The sequence below is a fragment of the Aspergillus ochraceoroseus genome (assembly GCF_002846915.1).
Source record: "Aspergillus ochraceoroseus IBT 24754 chromosome Unknown P175scaffold_1, whole genome shotgun sequence".
NCBI lineage: Eukaryota > Fungi > Ascomycota > Eurotiomycetes > Eurotiales > Aspergillaceae > Aspergillus > Aspergillus ochraceoroseus.
In genome coordinates this window covers 4,405,377-4,425,856 of record NW_024468476.1, presented here as the reverse complement: position 1 = coordinate 4,425,856, position 20,480 = coordinate 4,405,377, and the positions used below count along the sequence as shown (strand labels likewise).

The window sequence follows — 20,480 nt, the reverse complement described above, 5'->3', positions numbered from 1 at the left end:
TTTCCGTACACCAGATGTCCCAAATAAAACACATACAAAAGAATTTGCTTCAAAGCAATAAACCCATCCACAGATGCCTGCCTGATCTAACGGGATAATAGTAGTCACATTGAAAAAAAAAAAGAAGCAAAAAAGAAGCAAAAAAAGAAGCAAAAAAAGAAGCAAAAAGACATGTACGGGGTAGACCAGGATAATAGCGGGCGGTGGAGGAAAACAAAAGAAAAGAAAAACATAGGTAAGTCCGAGACATTAGTTGGCTCCTTCCAAAGGGTCAAACATCAAACTCCAGGCTTATTGTCTTGTGGTCCTACTTTATGGTATCTCAGAAATGTCAATGACACAGTCAGGGTTGTTCAAAAAGAAAAAAAAAATTCAGTCAATCAATCAAATCGTGAGCTGCCGCTAGATTGCTTCATATGGGATCTTTTGCGGGTGGTTGCTTCCCAAATCAAGCGCTTTCGTTTCTGTTCGTCAATTTCAAAAAAGGATTCTTCGTCTACAGAAGGGGTCTCTGGTCGAATACCCAAGGTGCTGGATGATTTCATTTTCTTGAGGCCCTTGACCTTGCCGCTATCGCCCAGCTTGCGGAGCTCGCGGGCCAGCCGCTCCAGCGTAGAGCCGCCTGTTTTAGAAGTGTGGGTTCCCTTTGGCGAAGGTGGTAAGGGTTTTTCTGTGATGTAGTCGGAGATAGTGCTGCTAGTAATGGAAGGAGCAGGTATCTTATCGGATGATCCAAAGCTAATGCCTGAGTCTACCTTGCGACCCTTATGTCCTCGAGGAGGGGAGTCGATTACTTCGTCAAAGCTGGCTTGGCCATGGGCCATTGCACACTCGTCGATGATCTCATTGGCAGTTCGCAGGTACTTGTCCAGCGCATCTCGAACCAAGGGCCAGCCGGTGCTTTCACCCTCGGGTGCGCCCTGCGCGATAACCTTGTCCAGGATCTGTCTCCCGTTGGTTTCAAAAGCGGAGATATACCGGAAGAAGCCGTCCCGTTGGGATTTCAAGATCTGGGGGGTGAGTTGTGATGTTGGGGTTACGGTTGCCTCTGTCACGGGAGGGAAGAGGGTGTTGAGCATGGCAATGCAATTAGCCCTGTTGAATGGTTCCAGAAGCATTTCGTTGATCAAAGCCTAGAATATGTCAGTCGTAATTAAGATATTAACCCGGAATAAGTTTGGCTTACCCATCGGCGGAGACCAATGTAGATCTGTGTGTACAGGGCCTCCACTTTACGACCCTTAATGTTGATAGACTCGAGCCATGTCAAAACACCGGGGTATTTTTTGGCCAGCTCTGACGGTTCTCTGAGGTCACCCTGCTCGAGGCCCAACCTTTGCAAGGCAGCTACAACCTCTTTCTTACGGCGGATTTCAAAGTCCCTGAGGTAGTCGAGCCCGGTAAGCGCCTGCGGGAAGTCGACATCTTCCAGCTGAGGGGCGAAACAACGGCGCAGGAAAGAAGTGATGAAACTGGGTGGGAGGGAACAAGGTTGAGATGGTAAGCGGGAAATTTGTTGGGTCAATTGCGCTCTGAGATCCGCAGCAGCAGAAGATTTGGGAGAAGTCGGTCGACGGGCGAAAGCTGTTTCGGGGGAGCAACAAGTGCCAGGTGACGGTTGTCTGGTTGGATTCGAGTTCAAGGCGTACATAGTTCGAAGAGGGATCTCATATGTGCCAGGGTAACGAAGAATATGGTCAAAGATCCAGGTGAGTGCGGACCCATCAGGGGCATTCAGCCTTTCCTCTGTATATGCCATGATTGTAGGGAGGGTCGAGTGGGTGAGTATGGTACAAGGAGAGGATGTATGAGTGTCAAGGAAGGGACCACGATGGGATCACACAAAGCAAAAAAAAAAAAAAAAAAAAAAAAAAAACCAAGAGTATCTCTGGGAGATGCTGGTCACTGAGAAGATGGGTTATAAAACGAATACCCAGGGATCAAGCAAAATCGGGAGAGGCCAAAAGATTTGGGTGTGCGACGTGATAGAGGTGCAGAACAATCAATGAGGACAGGACCTGTTCGCAGTGACGGCAGGCATCAGTTGCGTGTAACATGTCCCTTCATAGCACGAGTCTGCGCGTCGAGAATAAGCAGACCAACAATAGCGGTCAAAACAATCCAGCGAGGCCGTGAAACTAGGGAGCAAAGGAGTGTATCCCTTTGGTTTCTTTCGGCGTGAGGGGGCAAACGTTTTACTGCGGGAAGCAGAACGAAAGTCTGGGAGGCGTTTGTTTGTGGCTTCGAGCTTCGAACAGGATAGCTGCCTCGGTAGAATTTGACTTTCTTTGTGTGTATTTTTTCAGTGCCCTGACTCGAGCAAGAAAACACAAGACAATAAGACAGATACAGCGAACGGACTGGTGTGAGAGTAAAGAGACTACAAGTACTTGCAGGAGTTGGGAGAAAAGATTTGCTATCAAAGCCAACAGTATTGGTAGTACTCGAAGTAGGTCGGGATGAAAATAGCGACCGGATAGTTTATTTTATGGGTTTTAGACTTTTTGATGGATCAGGGCAGGAACAAAAGAATGAAGCCTGGTGGGCGGGGTTGGCGTAAGTTGGAGATGAGAGAGTAAACAACGCGTACCAAAAAAGGACAGACGGAGAGGGAGAGAAGACTCAAGAGTAGAGGAGGAAATTTTTGAGGAGAGAAGGTGGAAGTCAGTCATCCGTCATCTCGAACCCGGCCTGTCCTGTTCTTCTTATCCTCGAATTCTCGAAAGTACGACCGGGGGACCCAGAGTTTTTTTTTTTTTTTTTTCTTTAATTTCATTTTAGAACGGATTCTGGAATCTGGACTCTCCAATTCTTGTGCTAACAGCCTGACTTGGTAACTAACTACATAGTTAGTTAGTTACGGGAGGATCGCTCGGGTGGTGTATCCCGGTTCCATTTCCACGGTTTTCTTGAATCCCCTCATGATTTTCTCTCCGCCTCACTTGCTACCTAAATCAGCCGGAACTCTTCCCACGCGGCATTCACATACTAGGCACTCACTATGTATTGGTTTGTGAACACCCATCCTGGATTTCTAATTGATTCTTATTTAACCATCACCCACCTGTTTTCTTACTAGGACACTTGTGTACGGAGTATGACCTCCTCCCTCCTCCCCCCACCACCCCTCCCAACGCAAGACTCACTCAAGATGCAAAACGTCGTCACTCTCACTCCCTCGTGCCGAGTGGTGTCGAGGCGAGTCACAAATCCGAGTCCCTCTTAATTTCCTCCCCGAATTCGCCGTACGATGCATCAACTGGACCTTCGCATAACTAACGCCTTTTTTTGGGGGGGGGGGAGGGGGGCACCAGTCAGCTGGGTTTACCGTTTAAGTCGTTAACCCCAACGATCTCACTAACACCGAATGGGTTAAGAGACAGAGACTAATTATTGGGATGCGCCAACAGGCAGGTCCAGAATTCGAGTTCATGCGTTTACCTGGTCTGCTGCTATATTTGTGGTCTAGCGATGTTTGCGGTTGTGGCTATGGTGGACAATCAATCTCAATCCCTGGCCTTGCAGTCATCCTGCATAACGAACTCTCCCTCCCTCCTTCATGATTGCATCTCGAACTTTTCAGCCTCTCGGATTGCATTTCTCTCCAAGTGACTGATCACCCACGCATGAACAGGGGGAACAGAGAGGATAAGATCGGGCGGTGGGCTATTCTTGAAGTTAGTGGTGGGGCCTTGTAATACAAAATGGGTTGAAATTCATGAAATATAAGACCATGAAATGAAAGATTCAGATGGGACGAAGAAGATCCATTGACATCCAGGCTAACATGGTGGGTTGTAAGTCACGTGCTTGGACAGCGTAGTTGTTAAGATGTTTTATATTTTGGGGAAAGTGTTTAAAGGAAAGCTTTCAATGTAGAATCATCTATAAAATTCCTTGAAATCTCTTGATTAGAATTTCAGGTTGAATTTAGTAATTGTAGAAATTTGTATAATTTTAATTTCAGCATTCCATTGATTAATTTAATGCTGACTCATACGTAGAGGTCCACTTTTATCACGTGAAAAGTGTACGCATCCGAAAGATTCAGGCACGGGATTCTGTAATGTGGAAAGATACACACCAACCCTACCGAGTATTCCAAGTACTCCGTACAATCAATGTCTCCAGACGCCTACAGAGTACAGAGTCTCCTCCTCCTCCTCCTCCTCCTCTCCTCCTCTCCTCCGTGCGTTCGTAACTAGCTGCGTCTTTTGTCTCAAGGACGACTTTGGCCGCCCCACCGCAGTGGGTCTGCTCGCTGTCCCAAGTCCGCACTTTCTCCATCTGGCATTTTCAGTCCGTGGATTGATTTTTGGTCATGCGATTAACTTATTCAGAGCCTCGAAGTGCGAAAAAGCAGCCCTGTACGGAGTACTAGGTAACTAGCTTATGCCTCACTACCTAGGTACCTAAGGTATGGATTATTCCTCCAGCATGAAATTGGGGTTCAGTCTGAGGCGAAAGAAGATTGCAATGGAGGGAAGCATGCAGATTTCGACACCACGGCAAAAGTACCGCCATCCCTTCCTGCAGTCCCGAGGGAGACGGCCCCCAAGCCCCATCACCGTTAATCATATTGAAATGTGAAACGACCTAAGACAATATATGTGGTTTAGTACAATCCAAGCTGCCGGGGAAGCCGTGGAAAACCGTGGTGGTCCTTCGACACCTCCAGGCACCAAAATACTATTCTTTCGTACCCATAGGGATGGTAAAAATACCTTCCAAACCGAGTTCATCCAAGTTAAATGGTAACACGGTCGGAAAGCTCCCGAGTCCGTTGCTTGGGTGTCCTAACTATCACATCATCTCGATATAACTGTACACCGCGCACACCGTACAGCAACAGACTGGTTCATTTACTCCAAGAGTGTCAGCATGTTTATCTCGGGCGATCATCCTCCTGAATGTCTCGGAGCAATAAAGTACAGGCAGGCCGCAGGGCACAATTTCATGGAAGAAGCCACAGCAATTATATATCGATCGACCTATCTCTGTACACAAACGTTATTTATCGGTCGATCCCCAGCTTATCGAAACGGCGTGACACCGCAGCCAGATTGCCCAATTGCAGACTGCGGTTGAAGCCTCTACCTATGTCATGTATGCCGCAGTACTTGACGATAGAATAGATTATCGTCCACTTCCAAATTTAACCTTGCAAGCTTGGAACTTGCAGTCTCATTGGCTGCCTCGGGACTCAAATATGTTCTCAATATGTTCAAGGCTGTGACCCTTTGTTTCCGGCATCAAAACGCAGACCCCCACGGCTACCACCGTCGAGAATCCATACAGGAAATACGGCCCACTCGGAGAAGAATGTAGGAAGAGAGGTGCTGTGAGAGTTACAATGAAGTTCACAATCCAATTGGCTAGCAGCTCAACTGCACACACTTTCGCGCGCAACCTGGTTGGAATAATTTCCGAGGCGTAGATCTTACCAACCTACGTGAGAGCAAGCCGTGTCAGTAAAAGCGCTGAGGATTCACCGTTGAACGCAGGGCAAAATAGGGGGGAAACGATATCCTATCACCGGATATCTCAGTTACCATGCGAAAACTTACCACAGCCCAAGACCAGGAAAAGTTTGCGACAAAGATATAGATTAAGATGATCACTGCCCACTGGGCAGAGTCGGAAGCGAGGATCACTTCATCCGCTGTAGTATACCCATACTTGGCGTAGAGGGACCCGATAATGATAAAGCATGCTGCCATTGCTGTTCCTCCAATGATTAAAGGCATTCGACGGCCCCATCGGTCAACCCAAATTTGAGCTGGGATCGTGCATAGCAGCATTACAATTCCAGTAATGCCAGAAGAAAGAAATGAAGCTCTTTGGGACGTGAAACCAGCCTGTTGGAAAAGAATCGGGGCATAATAGAGGACAACATCAATCTAAACCTATCATTAGTACGGCGGATCTAAGCGAACAAGCATTTAACTGAGAGCCAATGAGTGTCTTACGCCAGTTAATTGCTGGAATGACATCAAAAAGATCCCTAAGGCTGTTCGACTCCTGTATTTGTGATTGAAGATCTCCTTGAAGCTTGCAGTCGCTTGCAGTTTTTCGGGGTCCATACTTTGCTGGATCTCATGCAGCTCCCCCTCCACGGCGGATAGTGGTCGTACTTTACTCAACACCCGGTGTGCATCACCAATGCGGCCGACCTGAACCAACCATCGGGGGGAAAATGGCACGAAAATGATACCTACAAGAAGAACCACGGCAACAATAGCTTGGATAACAAATGGCAGCCTCCAAGACAGGCTTCCTGGGATGTTATGAGATCCGAAGGCGATAAAATACCCGGTCATGATACCGAAAACAACATACAGCTGCAAGAAGCAAGCTGTGACTCCACGAATGCTCGCAGGCGCAATCTCCACCAGGTACACGGTGGTCACCGAAATGGCTTGGCCCATACCAACCCCGGTAATCAAACGGGCCACAATCAGACTGGCGAAATTTGGAGAACAAGCTGAAATGATGGTTCCCATGAGAGAAATGATGGCCCCAAGAAGAATCCCATACTTCCTTGAAATACGGTCGGATACATGGCCACTGGTGAGAGAGGAAACCGAAGATGAAAGGAGAATACACGCAACATATATTCCTTGTTGCGTAGATGACAGATGACCTATTGAATCGCGAAACTGGTCCATCTGAGTGATGACACCGATCGAACCTGAACGGATTATATAGGCTTTAGCTATATTTTAAGGGCAAAGTTTCCATGAGATCTGCTGCCGGATCCAACATACCAGTGTCCAGGCCGTAGAGAAGGCCTGTGAGGGAGACATGGCCAGCAATGAGAAAAATATGGCCGTTGGGAGAAATCATGTCGCAAAATGAGGAAGCTCGACGGTGGGTTCAGCCACTCAAGAGGGGGAGGAGAGAGAGGAAGAGAGTAGTTACCACATGCTGACAAGCTTGAACTGGGGGAGGTCCTGGGATGCCAATATTTATAGCTGTGTATAAGACAAAGAAGGGATACAACGATTATTCCCTCAGTTGGAGGCCACTGTCCTCAGTGTCCTGTATGATGATATAGGCTTCGGTAGTTAGTACCTACTGGGTAGTAGGTGACTCAAAGGATCAATCAACCCAGGAAGGAAGGAGGGGTTGAGCATTTCAACATACGGGAAACCGAACTGAAGTCAAGAGTATGGAGAATGGTGAGAACTGAAACTTGCATCCCATGTTTGGCTGGAGAATTCCCAAAGGGTTACATCGGACGATGACATGGTACCTCTTTGACCGCTTCGAATGCCACGCAGGCGGATGGATCCTTTCAATTATTAGATGATTAGATCCCAAGCACGGAAATGGCTGATCCCATCTTCGACTATGACACGCAGTTCCCCAAGTCCTTCAGCATGGGTTCGTGGTGGTGAAACCAATCCCCATCAAAGCGTCCCTAGCTACTTTTTGACTATCGCCCCTAGGAGGTACATAAGAGCCCCATCCAAATCCCCTACCAACTCTTATTTTTCCCTTATTCAATTGACCAAGATTCTCATAGGTACCTATCCGAGATCTTCGCTGACCCCCTTTCTTCTCAACGTCGGATCAGGCCCATCCGTCCATCATGAAATTGTCCAATTGTGAAACCCCCCCCCCCTGCTCACCCTATCGACGTGGCCTCGGAAACAATATGTACTTCTCAAATCGAGGCCCCGGTCAGGGTACGCTTCGATAGCCAAATGGACCACCCAGCAGCATCATCCCTGATGTGGCACACGGCAAGGTCATTGAGGGGTTCACCAAGATTCCCTATAAAGAAAGACGATCTGGGACTCTGCAAGTTTAGCATTGTTAGTGTCTGTCTCCCCGGCTTTCGCGGCTAACTACGACGCGGCTTTCCGGGGGGGGGGGGGGTTCAATCAAACCGACCTAAGTTCTGACATTCTAATCTCGAAGTAAGAATGACCTCAGTATATAGTGACTAGGATCCCCCGGAAGACAGTTCTCGACTAGCACGCATTTTTGACGATCAGTCCCACGTTATTGGAAATACCTACGCATCCCGTCCATGCCAATGCTCCCTGTACAACCGTCAGGAATGCGTCACAGCAGGCGTTTCCTTCGCTTGAACGAATCCTCCGATTCTTTTGCTTTTTGAGGGGTCCACACACCTTTTCCTTGTCAATATTTGATGGCCGCGAGTTTCCTGCGTCATGACTCCACCATCTCGACTACTAATTGGCAGACAGACCATTTATCATAACTAGCATATGGAATCGTATGCTGCGGGGTGACGGGCACGCGCTCAATAACGAAACCGGCTGCCAACTTCTTGGCTTTTCTTGCTTGCTTCTTCCAAGCAGTCCATGGGTGGAGTGAAAGCTTTTAAGGTTGTAACTGTATTCTCTCTATCTGCTACCCACGTTACATCCGAAGTTTGCCGTAGCATTTGGAGAAAAAGCATCTAGCTTAGCTGCTCTCTCGATCCGGAATAATAATTCCAAATAGTGTACTCCGTACCTTAGGTAAGTGAGGATGTGTGTCTACTATTCTTTTCATCCGAATAAATACCTTGACTGCGTCCATTCAAGTGCCAAACAGAACGCATTCCTGCCTTGGATAGAATTGCATTAATAGGCGGCTAGTGCCCTTCCTAGGTACAACTTGGACTTGGCCAAACAAGAAATGCGAACATAGAAAATCCATGAGAAAGACTGTCCAGCGCCGTCTTTTTCTCTGCGTGGTTAAATAGTGGGGTATCAATGCAATTGGGGACTAACAATATGTCTGACTGGCTGGTCCTCGCAACAGGTCGAGAGTCAGCATAGCATAGGATGAGGCATAAGGGTAAAAGACTGCAAGTACGTACATGGAAAGCTTGGTTGAAACTGCTGTGTATTAGCGAAAAAAAAAAAAAAAAAAAAAAGAGAGAGAGAGAGAGACATCACTCCTAGTGAAGAACCCTCTAATAATAATAATAAGAAGAATAATAATAATACTCATGTGTGCTGTTGGAAGAATTTTTTTTTGTCTTTTTTTCTTTTTCAGGTTTTTTTTTTCAGGTTTTTTCCCTTACTTCTTCTTCTTCTTCTCGTGCCTTTGTGCAGCCTGAATGGCTCGACACTCGTCCCCAATGAATGTTAAAATCCCCATTCAACCACCGACCATGGGTGCTGAAACGCCTAGATGGGAGTCAAGGAAGGCTTTGGATTCACTGATTTGGATGCAAGCATGGTCTGGGTCCAGAATGGAAAGATCATCCATGTTGTAGTTCCCACTGGCCACGGCAACGACAGCGCAGCCAGCTTGCTTAGCGCACTCGATATCCAATGGAGTATCTCCAACGATGATAACCTTGCTTGCATGGAGGTCAGAGCCGTCCCGGGCACGTAATTTGGCCATCGAATCGTGGATGAGGGATATGCGATCGATGTGAGTATCCCCAAAGGAGGAAATGCCAAGGTCAAAAATGGATGGATCTATACCTGCTGCCCGGAGTTTGAGCAGTGCATTGGGACGCGAATTGCCTGTCAAGAGGCCAACTCGTGGGGTTGGATAATCAGGGTTTGGTTTCTTAGCCATCAGCCACTCCAAGGTCTCCTTGACTCCAGCACACGGGACTGATGCAAGGCCCTTTTCCCAGGATTTCTGAAGGTATTGCGGGTGAAGCTGAAGAAATTGCTTCGTAACCAGATCCTTTGATCTCACTCCGTGGTAATCAAGAATGTCCTGAAGAAGTCCCAAGTCTGTTCTTCCGTGTAGATTCACACTGGTGTTCTCATGAGTGATTGGTTTTCCAACAACGTCACTGATGCAGGAATAATAGGCATCAATGCTCATTGCATCAGAACGACAGAGTGTCCCGTCAATGTCAAACAGGATGGTGACAACTGATTGCGGAAGTGGGGGGTTGACGAGGACTCTCAGTAGTTCCCGAGAGCCATGGAATGCAGTTCGACCGTGCAGGAATCTGTGATTGTCTAGCAGGTATCCCTGTCCTGGCTCCAAAGAAATGGCATAGGCATTACGGTAAATGACCTCAAGAAATTGAGGGAAGCGAAGAACCAAGGAAGCTGATAGTTGGATATTATCATCGAACCGAAAGCGAAACATGCCTGAGCTTTCCTCAAATATAGGCCGTGGCACGAACACTCCGTCCTCCGAACGAAAACTAGAGTGCTCTGGGCTTGTTATCAGGTTGTAAAGTGCGCCATTTTGTTTCTTGATGGTGTTGAGGACTTCCAAGCCATCTACTAGGAGGGACTCTCCACCAGTTGTTGACCTACTCTTGAGAGTGGACATCAGAATGCGTGGGGGACACTCCCACCCACTGCGATCGGTGTGGAAGTATAACTCTAACAGATACGTGTTGGGTCAATTCATATTCTGGTTTCTAGTGACTAGGTAGGCGTACCCTCAGAACTATAACCTTTCCCGGACAGCGAAGGTTCATATCGAATGTTGCTGATGCCAGCCCCGCTGGTCTTCTCATTTCGGGGTTGGACAATATCCCCCAGTTGCGTTGCTAGCAGTCTTAGGGAATCTTCGTCAAACCCTTCAAGGAAGACGATTCCCTGGGCATAAAAGGCCTCCTGGATCCCCTGAAGATCAGTAGGGGAGTGGAAACTCGGTTCTGTTCATAGCAGGGTTAGCAGGAGTAGACCACACCTTCAACCTCTTAGAAAGGAACGCAACATACCTTGTATACCCAGACCACAGCGTGAGATTTCCATGGTGAAGTGTGTATGTGCGTTAAGTGTGTTATCCAGAGTGACAGGAAAAGGTTGATATCAGGCAGCTCAGATACACAATCTTTGCTTAGGTGAAGTGTGATATGTCCGCTGCGCCAATGTAAGAAGAATCTCGAGCATTTAAATAGTAGAAGATCTCAGACACAGCGACGACTTCCTCTCTCCCCCCCCCCTCCCTTCATTCTTTTTGGAATCCCCAGTTGTTCTTCCCCTGTAAGACGGTATCTTTGCTACAGGCAAGAACTCCATTGCGGTGGCACCAGGGCCATACACGAGAGCGCTGGTTGAGTCAGATTACTATTTTTTAACGTATGAGGAACCGCAATTGTTGGACAATGGTGTTAATCTAGCCAATAGATCACCTGATGGGAAATTGAGGGGGGACATGGCATATAGCACCTGGAGGTTCGGCGCACTTCGTTGGTCCAGGCTATCCAAAATAACGTCCAGCCTACATGCAGGGAGACTTGTCCTTGCTTACGAACTGCTGTTCCCCATCCCTTCTTGGTTTTTTCTTCCTGGTCTTCTGTCGCATTTTCTCGATCCTTCTACTCCGTTTCCTTTTTCCTCTCCCCTATGCGTCTTGTATTCCCGTCGCAGTAGAGCCATTCCCAACTTCCGGGACTTTCTAGGGCTCCCATATACCGGGGCCATATCTGTAGTCAATAATTGGGAGTAGAACACCGAACCAAAAAAAAAAAATCCATTTTCCAGACATCATTCCTTAACCCAAATGGAAAGAGAAAGAAAAGATATGTCGTCCCCGTGCCTCGCCTTATTACTATCTATTGGAAGTACATACATACGGGGAGCAGGTAGGGATTTTTATTTTCGTCCATTCAGATCTTCTACGCAGCTGCGTCCCACCTACGCCACATGTGAGATGTAACCTGTATTCTCAACTGAACGGCCAATGAGCTTGTTCCGGGGTGGAATTTCGACCTGGAGTGTTTTAGTGTTCTGCGAATCATATCATTTCATCTTCTTACTTGTCTACGGATCAAGATAACTTGGTGTAGTGGAAGTACTCGGAAAGCAAGGAAGAACGCCCTAGGGTTACGGGGGTGTCTGCTCTTAGCAACTCAGAACCAACTAAACTGGCGATAACCCCGTTTTCTGCGTCAATCAGTCCAAAGAGAATCCCGGAACGACTGACCGATATGAAATCTCGCTTTTATTCCCTGCAGCCTGCAGCCTGGAATGGATCCCGGAGAGTACTAACCTGTTCGTTGGGATCCGAGTGACCTCGCCTAACATTAGTAGTAAGTAGTATGTGATATCACAGGGCGTGTGGGTTCCACAAAGACAAAAGTACGAGAATCACTGATGGATTACTCCGTACGGATGTATATGATCACTTTCCTAATCGAGTTAAATGACTACCAAGAGCCCTTCCTGGTAAGTGATGGTGGTGGAGCCGTCGTTGACAAGTGCTGGGATTGTCCCCCTCTCCGCCATGGGAAACAAAGAATGCTTGGTCCAAATCCTTTCCAAATTATACATAGTTAGTAGGGTTGTTTCTCTTGGCGTCTGGGCAATGCTTGAAAGTCTGTCAGCCACCTGATCTTCCGCCGTATTTCAATAATTGGTCACCGACCTAGGGCAGCAGACCCCGATCTAGAACTCGAGTTTCTTCCACTGACGGGGTGCAAGCTAAATCCCAGCTCGTTTTCACTATTCTTTCAGAGGAAATCTCGTGACAGCTATTTTGCATGGCAAACTTCCAGCCAAGGGGGTGGAAAACTATCCTGAGAAGGACAGCCACATAACAGGCCTTACCTGGTCACCATTTGATCTTGCTGATTAGAATACAGACAGTGAGGTGGAATGCCATCAAAGGCTGGATTCTCGCAAGCATGAAAACCTTTCCACGCCATAAGCAAAGGATGGATTACAAGGTTCCTCGCGAGTTCCCACAACGCCTGGTTCATTGCCGGAAGGCTTAGCCGGTTTTCCAAGCTGTTTATGATGTGACGAATGTTACGGTCTATTTTAATCATCGTAAATAGCAGCTGTGGTTCTCTATAATTGGTTTTTTTTTGGAAAGGGGAGTTCATTGAAAGAGAAGCCCAGGACGGTTGTCAGAGATTCATTGTAAAGTACTAGATAATAGTCCAAGTGGACCAAAATATATAGTTATACATCGCGACTGAAACCTCAGGCATCATTTCGCGTAGATAAGGCTGCCGATACGAAATGCAAACCATACAAACAACAACGCCTATCGATTGATCTTTACCAGCATCTGCAAAGGTATATATATATATGTACAATAGCTCAACAATATTCTCCTACCACAAAAGCAGCAATCAACAACTCATTTTCTCCCATCCACGCCGCTATTCAAATTTTCGAGATGGCCGGGACGAAACCGAACCACGACTTGCAATTCGAACGAAAAAACAAGGACATGATCAGACTCCCTAAATGTAGGCCAATACCCACCTGGAAGGAGAAATTAAATACAACCTCCCCCCCCCCCCCCCCCCCCCCCAAAAAAAGGGAAAAAGAGAAAAAGAGAAAAGGAAAAGAAAAAAAAAGTAACTGACATAATCTATAGATGCTCGAGTCCAAAAACGCCCCATCCCACACGCCCCCGTCGCATCCCCCTACGCGGGCGCCTCAGTGCCTAAAATCGTCTACGTCTCAACCAACACCCCCTTCATGAGCACTGTGAAACGCGTACAGAAGCTCCTACGCCACGCAGAGAAACGCGCCACCGCATCCGTTGACCTAGCAAATAGCAAGAAAAAGGACCAGCAGAAGTTAGCGACCATCGCGCGTGGGCAGGACCAGCTCCGACGGGAGGAAGTGTTTGTTAAAGCGACGGGGAGAGCGATGCAGAAGGCCCTGAGCGTGGGGAGGTGGTTCGAGGGACGGGATAGTGAGTACGTGGTTAAGGTGAAGACGGGGAGCGTGCTCGTTGTGGATGATGTTGAGGAGGATGACGAGGCGAAAGAGAAGGCTATGAAGGAGGCGGAGAGGCTAAGCGGGGAGGGAGGCTTACAGTCATCGGGACTTGTCGGCGATGATTCGACTGTTCCTACTATGACTGAGGTTAGCGAGGGGAGTGGGAACTCTGGTTCTGGCGCTGGGACAACAGGTTTTGTGTCGTCGGGCGATACCTTGCCGAAGCCTCTCTCGAAATCTGCGATGAAGAAGCGAAAACGGGCCGCGAGCTTGGCGGCATCAATTGTTGAAGCGGAGTTACCTGAGACACGAACGAGATGGGTCAACTCCGTGGAAGTTGCTGTGTCTCTGAGGTGAAGCTGCTGGATGTTCCTGAAAAATTTTTTTTTTTTTTTTTGATCACGGTTCTACGACTCGAGGGCATAGGCTTATTATGTTATGGGTAAGACGACCGAACATTGGGATAAATTGCTCCCAAAACGCGTCCGTCCCATATGCTTTCCCATACCTCAAGGGGCGGCCGAGGCAGTGAGCATATTTATATTACCTCTGAATAGTTCCAAAGGACTATTCAAACAAGCTACTCTCCGCGATTAGAGTGCATTTACTTTCTGACCACGATGGCAAGTGAATTAAAAGAATACGGCCAGGGAAACCCTCCCTCTTCACGGCTGGGGGTTGAAACGGTTGCTTAAGACATCCATGTCAAAACTTGATCTTCAGATTCCTTCCCCAATTCTACTAGTGTTGAGCTAGCAGATTCTATGGTCCAGCCTAGGTTTTGATGAAGCATAAACGCCAAGTCGTGTGCCCCTCGTACAGTTGGTGCTTCCTGTCAAGTATATACATCTCATAACATCCGTCAGTAACGAAAAAAAGAGAGACAGAAATTTCAAATTGATGTCAAGACTTTTCTAGTCAACTGCTGTCTTTTCTAGTAGAAAGGAAACTCATATTTCTCCATAACCTGTTCAGTATGCAATGGTATCGATCCGGCTTTATTCATAGTCATATAGGAAAGTCCGTAACGATGGGAAGTCAACCCCAAAGAGGAAATATAGGAAATGCATAAAGTAGTCATTCATCACTTGGCTCGAGACTGGCAAGAGAAGTAAGCAATGCCGCTATGATCGACTAATACACAAAGGCGGATGAAAACCCTACATCTGCCCATAAGTAAAAGACATTAACAGAGAAAGGGAAAATAAGCCCGTGCTGTCAGGAAACCGTAACTGGAACAGCATAGCGCCTGGTAAAATGATGTCTGGACACAAACTGAAAGGGTGGAAGAGAGAGAAGGTCATGCAGTATATGCAAACCCATAACTGCGGTATAAAAAGGCGCACGCGAAGGGAAGAGGGGAAGCGCCAGAAGAATCATATTCAACGCCAGAAAACTTGATCAGAATACACGGACAATCAGATATGAGGCGCCAATTTCATAGGCTAAACAAAAAAAGAGTTTTTAGAAGAAAAAGAAACGGAAAGAAAAAGAAAGTAGGCGATCGAAGGGGCTCAATCGAAATGAGCAGGATCCATTTAATCAGTAGCCCTTGAATTTTTTTTAAAAAAAAAACCGCGCGAATATAATCAATCGCGCTGGTTGAACAGGTATGAAAGATAGGTTGGCTACTTGTCCATCTTCTGCCACCCATTTAGGTAGGCCATTAGCCCAACTCCCAAGAGCACAACCCCAAGCATTGATGCGTAAGGGCTAGATTGCTCAAGAACATCAAGACGCTTATGTGATTTTGTCGCGATGGCTATGCTGGGAGATTCCGACTCCTTAGCAAGGGGGAGTGAAGCCGCATACTGTGCCTGTGTTTGGGATTTGTCGGCTGCAACAGGCGCAGGTCCCTCTGGCGGGGACGGGGACGAATTGGGAGCGGTGGATGGGTCTTGTACCTGAGGCACCGACTCGTTGGCCTTCTCACGACGCTCAGCGCGCTCCCTGCGGAGAGTCTCGATCATTTCCGCCAACGACTTGCGCACTTCGGCAGTTTCATTCTCTGCTTTCTGGGCCTGGTCCTTGAATAGAGAGACTTGCTTCTTCATTTCCTCCATTTCTTCCATTAAAGTCTCCAGCCGAAGTTGTAACTTGTCAGCTGGACTCTCCACCAAGGCACTCTCCTGTTCAACTGAGCTATTGTTATTTGGAACATCAGCATCCGATACCTCAATGATCTGCTCTTCATTGGAGCTCTGCGGGAAGCCCTCGGGCTGTGAGTCGTCGATAGATGCTTCGGATGGCTCCGGCTGTTCTTTTACAGAGAGCTGCTCAAAAGCTCTAGCTTTCTCCTCTGCAGATTCCCGAGCATGCCTTTCCTGAACGAGAAGATTCTCGAGCTCTTTGACGCGGGCACCTTGGCTATCTAGCTCCTTTTTAGCGGATGACAGGGCCTCAATTAGAGAGAGAATCTGGCTAGATTCTCGTGACACAGGAGAGCTGCCAGCGCTCATCTTCGGTTTTTCTGTGTCGGAGCGTTTTAGCGACGAGACAGCATCCGATCCATTTCGCGGCAATGCATCGGGTTTCTCAGGTAAGGGTTGTTGTGGAGGTGGTGCGGGAGGGTCAGAAAACCTTGAAAATGAATCTACACGAGGCATTTTGGGTCTCCCATTGATCTGACGAGAGGAAATGCTGTCTCCTGGGGAGGAGTGCTTATGCTTTTCTTTCTCCGAATGGCCGGGTTTCATCAGCGTCGTTAAGAATTCGTCAGTTTGACGGAGGTCTTGCGACTGTTGTTTAGCCTGCTTCATCTCGGTCTGATAAAATGGTTAGCTTAATGTTTAAGTTTAGTCAAATATTCATCCCCATACCGTAAGCCGCTTGACGAGTTGCTCAATTGAGAGCGGAGAGCTCCAGTAGTTCATTTGACGCTGTTGCTGTAAAGCGTTGAACTGGCTGCTGGCAGCACTCTGCGCACTACGGTTGCTCATTGTGCTGCCAGATCGTCCTCGAAGATGCGATAATGGTTGGCTGAGTGGGGATGGGAGAAGCCCATTTCCAGAAGCCGGATCCAGATCGCCGAGGGTGAGATCAAATATGTTGGGCATCGTCCCGTAGATACCCGCATGTTCAACCTTAGCAGAAACCTTATGATGAACTATAGTCTTCTGGTCTTCACTGACAATGTCGATACCCAATTCCAGTGTGTCATTTTCACGGATCTCATGGGGATCAGACTCGCGATTCTCTGGAGAAAGACGCTGGCCGTTGACAAAGGTACCGTTAGACGATTTAACATCCCGAATCCAAATTTTCCCACTTTTATCGGCCCAGATCTCTGCATGTTGACGAGAAAGCACCTTCGAATCGAAGTAGCCGTTCGTTGGTGTTGGGACTGTTTTGGCGTTGGTTTGTCTTCCAATTCGCAGCGATTCGGGGTAAAAAGGCACGGTGATTTGTTTCTTCTCAAATGTGTCATTTATTGGGATAAGCGTTAATATCGCAGGAGGCTCCCCGACAGGCGTGCTTCCTGCGCGAACGCCATTCTGTTGAGAAGACTGGAGGTGTTGGGACGGGACGATGGACGAAGGCTGGTGGATTGCAGACATTGCATGCGAGGCGCCCTGGCCCGACGAAAACGCCGGCATCGCTTGAGAGCGCGTGTTACTCACTCCGGCCACGGGCTCAGACTTGGAATTAGGCCAGATACTCCTCGATGACTTCTTCTTCGAAGACCAAGTAGCGGAGTCGGTGTTAGAAGGCTGTCCTGCATTAGTACCGAGAGGGGTCGCGGAAACGGTCGAGGTGGATGAGGTAGATGAGGTGGATCCGAGAGAAGAAGAGGAATTTGATCTCTGGATAGTTTTCCGCGGCATAAACATTCGGGAGACCTCGTCCGCGTTCATGGAAGACAGAGCACCCGGTCCACCGTTACTAGATTCACACCATCCCAAGCGAGGCCCCGACTGAACACTAGGTGGTGATGCCACAGCAGTCATGGAGAAAGAGAGCCAAGATCACCTGTACTGATGACTATTGATCCAAAGCGTCCTATCTCATAGGGGTTGCGATGGTAGTGCACAGATAACGACTTGGTAGGCGTACAGAGTCGAGAGAATTGATATATCGCAGTTCGAATTATTTTACTGCGATACAGCCTGAAGGTAATACGTGTGTAGCGATGTCTGGCGCGCCAAAAAGGAAAAAAAAAGATGTTTGTGACAACCGGTCTGATAAGGTCACGTTAGCACATGCCAATCCAGCCAGGTGAACGACAGCCCCTTCTCTCGATCTAGAAAGAGAGAAAAACTAAACCAGGAGGTATTCAAAATCAAGGTTAAGTGAAAGATTACCTTCTTAAGAGGAATTCGAAAGGTCAAACCCGCTTCAAAGGTCGGACAGAGAGAACAGAGCGCCTTGAACCGAGGAGGCGTGCGTTCTTGACTTAGAGGAAGAGACAGCGGTAGGAACAGCGTCTTAGGGGGAGGTGGGAAATAAAAAAGATAGCATGAGACGGGGCTGCCGCCTTGCACAGGCTGGGAAGCCACCAAAATAACGATTACTCGGCACACAAGGGCGAAATGTGCCAGGACAACCCCATGGGCCTTGCGACGGGAATGAGGATCAGCTCACAATCCCCTTCAACACCCCCCGGCATATAGTCACGTGAGACGGCACGTGTATATTACATAATGTCCAATTTAGACTATCTCCAATTAGGAAATAGAACCTCGTTTAGGTAAGGTGGCATTTCCCTGCTCGAATTAGGCCGGAGTATGAATTTTCCGCCCCGACACGCAACGACTTTTGGGGGACGCGCTTTCCAAATAAAGTAGGCGGTATTACTTGGCTCGTGGGTGGCCGGCTTTGATGGCCCGACATTTGGAGAATCGGAGCTTTGCATGCGACTGTGAAACTGACAACGGACGGTAAAAGGAAGCACTGGAGTCGTCGTGCAAATCTTTGGCGCTGATCTCGTATTTCTTTATCGCATACTATTTGTTTTTTGATCATCGATAGCATCTCTTTCTCTAAAAATGCCCGTTGTTGCTGGTCCTCCTCAAGGGCATGGCCCCTCTACCATTGACAAGAGTAAGTTTATCGTTGGACATACTAGATCAAACTAGTTTGTCAGTATGGGCTCTTCTGTATACGGATTCCTGACCTATTTTTACAGTGAAGATGGGTGCTATGATGGGTTCCAGTAAGTCAACCCTTGGATATTGTTTTTCTAGCGTCAACGTATAGGACGAGAGAAGCTAACAGGGCTTTGAATCCAGCTGTGGGTGGCATCATGGGATTTATCATTGGTTAGTTTTGAACGGATTTGAATTGTGGACATGGGATTCATTGAGATATAGGAACTGTGACCATTTTCCAATATGGTGCTGGACCTAATGGCGTTATGCGTACTTTGGGAAAGTACATGCTTGGATCCGGGGCAACTTTTGGGTATGTTAGCCAGCACTCATAAGAGCAGCTCTAATCCCTGATCTTTCTACATTACCTGATCTATTATGTGGCTCTCCTTCCCCTACCCTGGATGCCCGTACTCTTTTGGGACCCATGCTAACCCTGTTTAAATCTTTGGACAGCCTTTTCATGTCCATCGGCAGTGTCATCCGTTCTGAAGGCCCTCACAACGATGCCTGGCTTCGTGCTCGTGGACCTCCAATGATGCTTCCCCGTCAGCACCCTCTGCAGCGCATGCGCCAATAAATCAACAGTCAATAGGGTGCGCACCCGTCACAGGTTACAGCACGTGCACCCAATCAAACAATTGTACAATAGCATATACCTAAACCAGATGGTTTCTATGACTGAACAAGAGGCATGGAATCGGTGGTGGAAAACAGTCGTATAACACAAGGAGGCAAGCATGCAGGAAGGGTTTACAGTGTATATACATGGAACATTGGAATGGGTTGAAAGTGGACCCAATCCAGCAAGCGGCGTCTTTTGGTGTTATGCGAGGTTAATTTATTAATGAGGAACTGTCACGAACCCGTGCCAATGTAGCCTAACTGAGGGCATTTGTAGCTTAGCAAAAGGGCCATTCACATAAAAAGGGAGTAATCTTTGAGCCCCTGTACTCGATTTTGCACATGATATGTATCCTCAGGGTTTCATCCGTAAGTATCTGATCTTTGTCACCTATGAGTATTTTTGTTATACTCAAAATCGACCGCAACCTTGGGAAAATTTTATATCCTAACTTTAGGTACAGGACGTTGACAAAACAGTAAATAAAATCAACATTCATGTGAAATATTTGCATACCGTGACTCCATATTCACTTGTGACCCTTGACTTTATCTAGATCGTCAGAGAAAGTGACTCCAGTAAGCTAGAGTGAACTCCGCATTGAAGTTATCCCTATCACCCCGCTAATGCAAAGAACTACGAATCCGTCTGCCCATCACATGGAACGAGTTCACAAGGCACTTCGAGGTGCTTCTTCTATCACCAAACCCACTTTTTGCGTTGAGGAATGTACCGTGACTCATTGCAATCGAGAAAAAGGCAAACACCGTAGCTGGGTAAGTAGCTATGCTATGACACATGGCTTTGTTTTGGGACTCGAGAATCAGGCCGATCTAGACCTCCAAGTAGGTACGGCATGCATTACCTCACTGAGAGTCCGGTCCATCTGGAGTTTTCGAGGAATGCGGGCCCGTTATGTAGGTATGTATGTATGTATGTATGTTAACCCTAACTGTTCTCGTGCAAGCAATTACAAGACAAACTACTAGTTTCGGGTGCCTTTGTCCCTGTTTCCTACTGATTAAGAACGAGGACTCCGTGGGCCATAGAATAGGTATGCGCCGGACAGCTGAAATCAATCACCAACATAGCCTCTCATTGCAAGACATGCCAAAAAGCTTAGGTAGGAAGTGCCTC

The 20,480-nt window shown here is 47.6% G+C and overlaps 7 protein-coding genes across 7 annotated transcripts; 2 read left to right on the top strand and 5 right to left on the bottom strand.

Annotated features, from left to right (window-relative positions):
- Positions 1 to 380: 380 nt before the first annotated feature.
- P175DRAFT_0528690 (uncharacterized protein) lies at positions 381 to 1,759 on the bottom strand (the record flags this gene model as incomplete). Its single annotated transcript, XM_040899636.1, has 2 exons — positions 381 to 1,133; positions 1,187 to 1,759. The coding sequence occupies 2 exons, from the start codon at positions 1,757 to 1,759 to the stop codon at positions 381 to 383; spliced, it is 1,326 nt and encodes a 441-aa protein (XP_040756551.1).
- A 3,425-nt stretch (positions 1,760 to 5,184) lies between these two features.
- P175DRAFT_0429562 (sugar porter family MFS transporter) lies at positions 5,185 to 6,846 on the bottom strand (the record flags this gene model as incomplete). Its single annotated transcript, XM_040893372.1, has 4 exons — positions 5,185 to 5,448; positions 5,568 to 5,900; positions 5,970 to 6,691; positions 6,768 to 6,846. 4 exons carry the CDS (start codon positions 6,844 to 6,846, stop codon positions 5,185 to 5,187), a joined length of 1,398 nt encoding a protein of 465 aa, XP_040756550.1.
- Positions 6,847 to 8,874: 2,028 nt separating this feature from the next.
- On the bottom strand, positions 8,875 to 10,879 carry P175DRAFT_0498267 (uncharacterized protein). The gene is made up of 3 exons (XM_040896461.1): positions 10,670 to 10,879; positions 10,385 to 10,603; positions 8,875 to 10,325 (listed from the first exon to the last, which is right to left on the bottom strand). Exons 1-3 carry the CDS (start codon positions 10,701 to 10,703, stop codon positions 9,124 to 9,126), a joined length of 1,455 nt encoding a protein of 484 aa, XP_040756549.1. The 5' UTR covers positions 10,704 to 10,879; the 3' UTR covers positions 8,875 to 9,123.
- A 2,198-nt stretch (positions 10,880 to 13,077) lies between these two features.
- Positions 13,078 to 13,988, top strand: P175DRAFT_0506668 (ribonuclease P subunit p20 family protein; the record flags this gene model as incomplete). Its single annotated transcript, XM_040898217.1, has 2 exons — positions 13,078 to 13,150; positions 13,282 to 13,988. The coding sequence occupies 2 exons, from the start codon at positions 13,078 to 13,080 to the stop codon at positions 13,986 to 13,988; spliced, it is 780 nt and encodes a 259-aa protein (XP_040756548.1).
- Positions 13,989 to 15,259: 1,271 nt separating this feature from the next.
- P175DRAFT_0430123 (putative cytoplasm to vacuole targeting Vps64) lies at positions 15,260 to 17,578 on the bottom strand (the record flags this gene model as incomplete). Its single annotated transcript, XM_040893410.1, has 2 exons — positions 15,260 to 16,396; positions 16,451 to 17,578. 2 exons carry the CDS (start codon positions 17,576 to 17,578, stop codon positions 15,260 to 15,262), a joined length of 2,265 nt encoding a protein of 754 aa, XP_040756547.1.
- A 1,022-nt stretch (positions 17,579 to 18,600) lies between these two features.
- On the top strand, positions 18,601 to 19,777 carry P175DRAFT_0498264 (MGR2/ROMO1 family protein). The gene is made up of 5 exons (XM_040896460.1): positions 18,601 to 18,671; positions 18,757 to 18,783; positions 18,860 to 18,889; positions 18,941 to 19,031; positions 19,175 to 19,777. Exons 1-5 carry the CDS (start codon positions 18,617 to 18,619, stop codon positions 19,296 to 19,298), a joined length of 327 nt encoding a protein of 108 aa, XP_040756546.1. The 5' UTR covers positions 18,601 to 18,616; the 3' UTR covers positions 19,299 to 19,777.
- Positions 19,778 to 19,798: 21 nt separating this feature from the next.
- P175DRAFT_0498263 (uncharacterized protein) lies at positions 19,799 to 20,282 on the bottom strand. Its single transcript, XM_040896459.1, has 2 exons — positions 19,978 to 20,282; positions 19,799 to 19,921 (listed from the first exon to the last, which is right to left on the bottom strand). The coding sequence occupies exons 1-2, from the start codon at positions 20,141 to 20,143 to the stop codon at positions 19,896 to 19,898; spliced, it is 192 nt and encodes a 63-aa protein (XP_040756545.1). The 5' UTR covers positions 20,144 to 20,282; the 3' UTR covers positions 19,799 to 19,895.
- Positions 20,283 to 20,480: the final 198 nt, after the last annotated feature.

Excerpts from the sequence above, each read along its gene's own strand:
- P175DRAFT_0498264 (XM_040896460.1), top strand. The coding sequence starts at position 18,617 with ATGCCCGTTGTTGCTGGTCCTCCTCAAGGGCATGGCCCCTCTACCATT. Across the intron at positions 18,784-18,859 it reads GGGTGCTATGATGGGTTCCA|CTGTGGGTGGCATCATGGGA; the intron begins GTAAGTCAACCC and ends CTTTGAATCCAG. Across the intron at positions 18,890-18,940 it reads CATCATGGGATTTATCATTG|GAACTGTGACCATTTTCCAA; the intron begins GTTAGTTTTGAA and ends ATTGAGATATAG.
- P175DRAFT_0498263 (XM_040896459.1), bottom strand. The coding sequence starts at position 20,143 with ATGTGTCATAGCATAGCTACTTACCCAGCTACGGTGTTTGCCTTTTTC. Across the intron at positions 19,922-19,977 it reads GGGCAGACGGATTCGTAGTT|TGGAGTCACTTTCTCTGACG; the intron begins CTTTGCATTAGC and ends ACTCTAGCTTAC.
- P175DRAFT_0498267 (XM_040896461.1), bottom strand. The coding sequence starts at position 10,703 with ATGGAAATCTCACGCTGTGGTCTGGGTATACAAG. Across the intron at positions 10,604-10,669 it reads CTGTGGTCTGGGTATACAAG|AACCGAGTTTCCACTCCCCT; the intron begins GTATGTTGCGTT and ends TGCTATGAACAG. Across the intron at positions 10,326-10,384 it reads GAAAGGTTATAGTTCTGAGG|AGTTATACTTCCACACCGAT; the intron begins GTACGCCTACCT and ends CGTATCTGTTAG.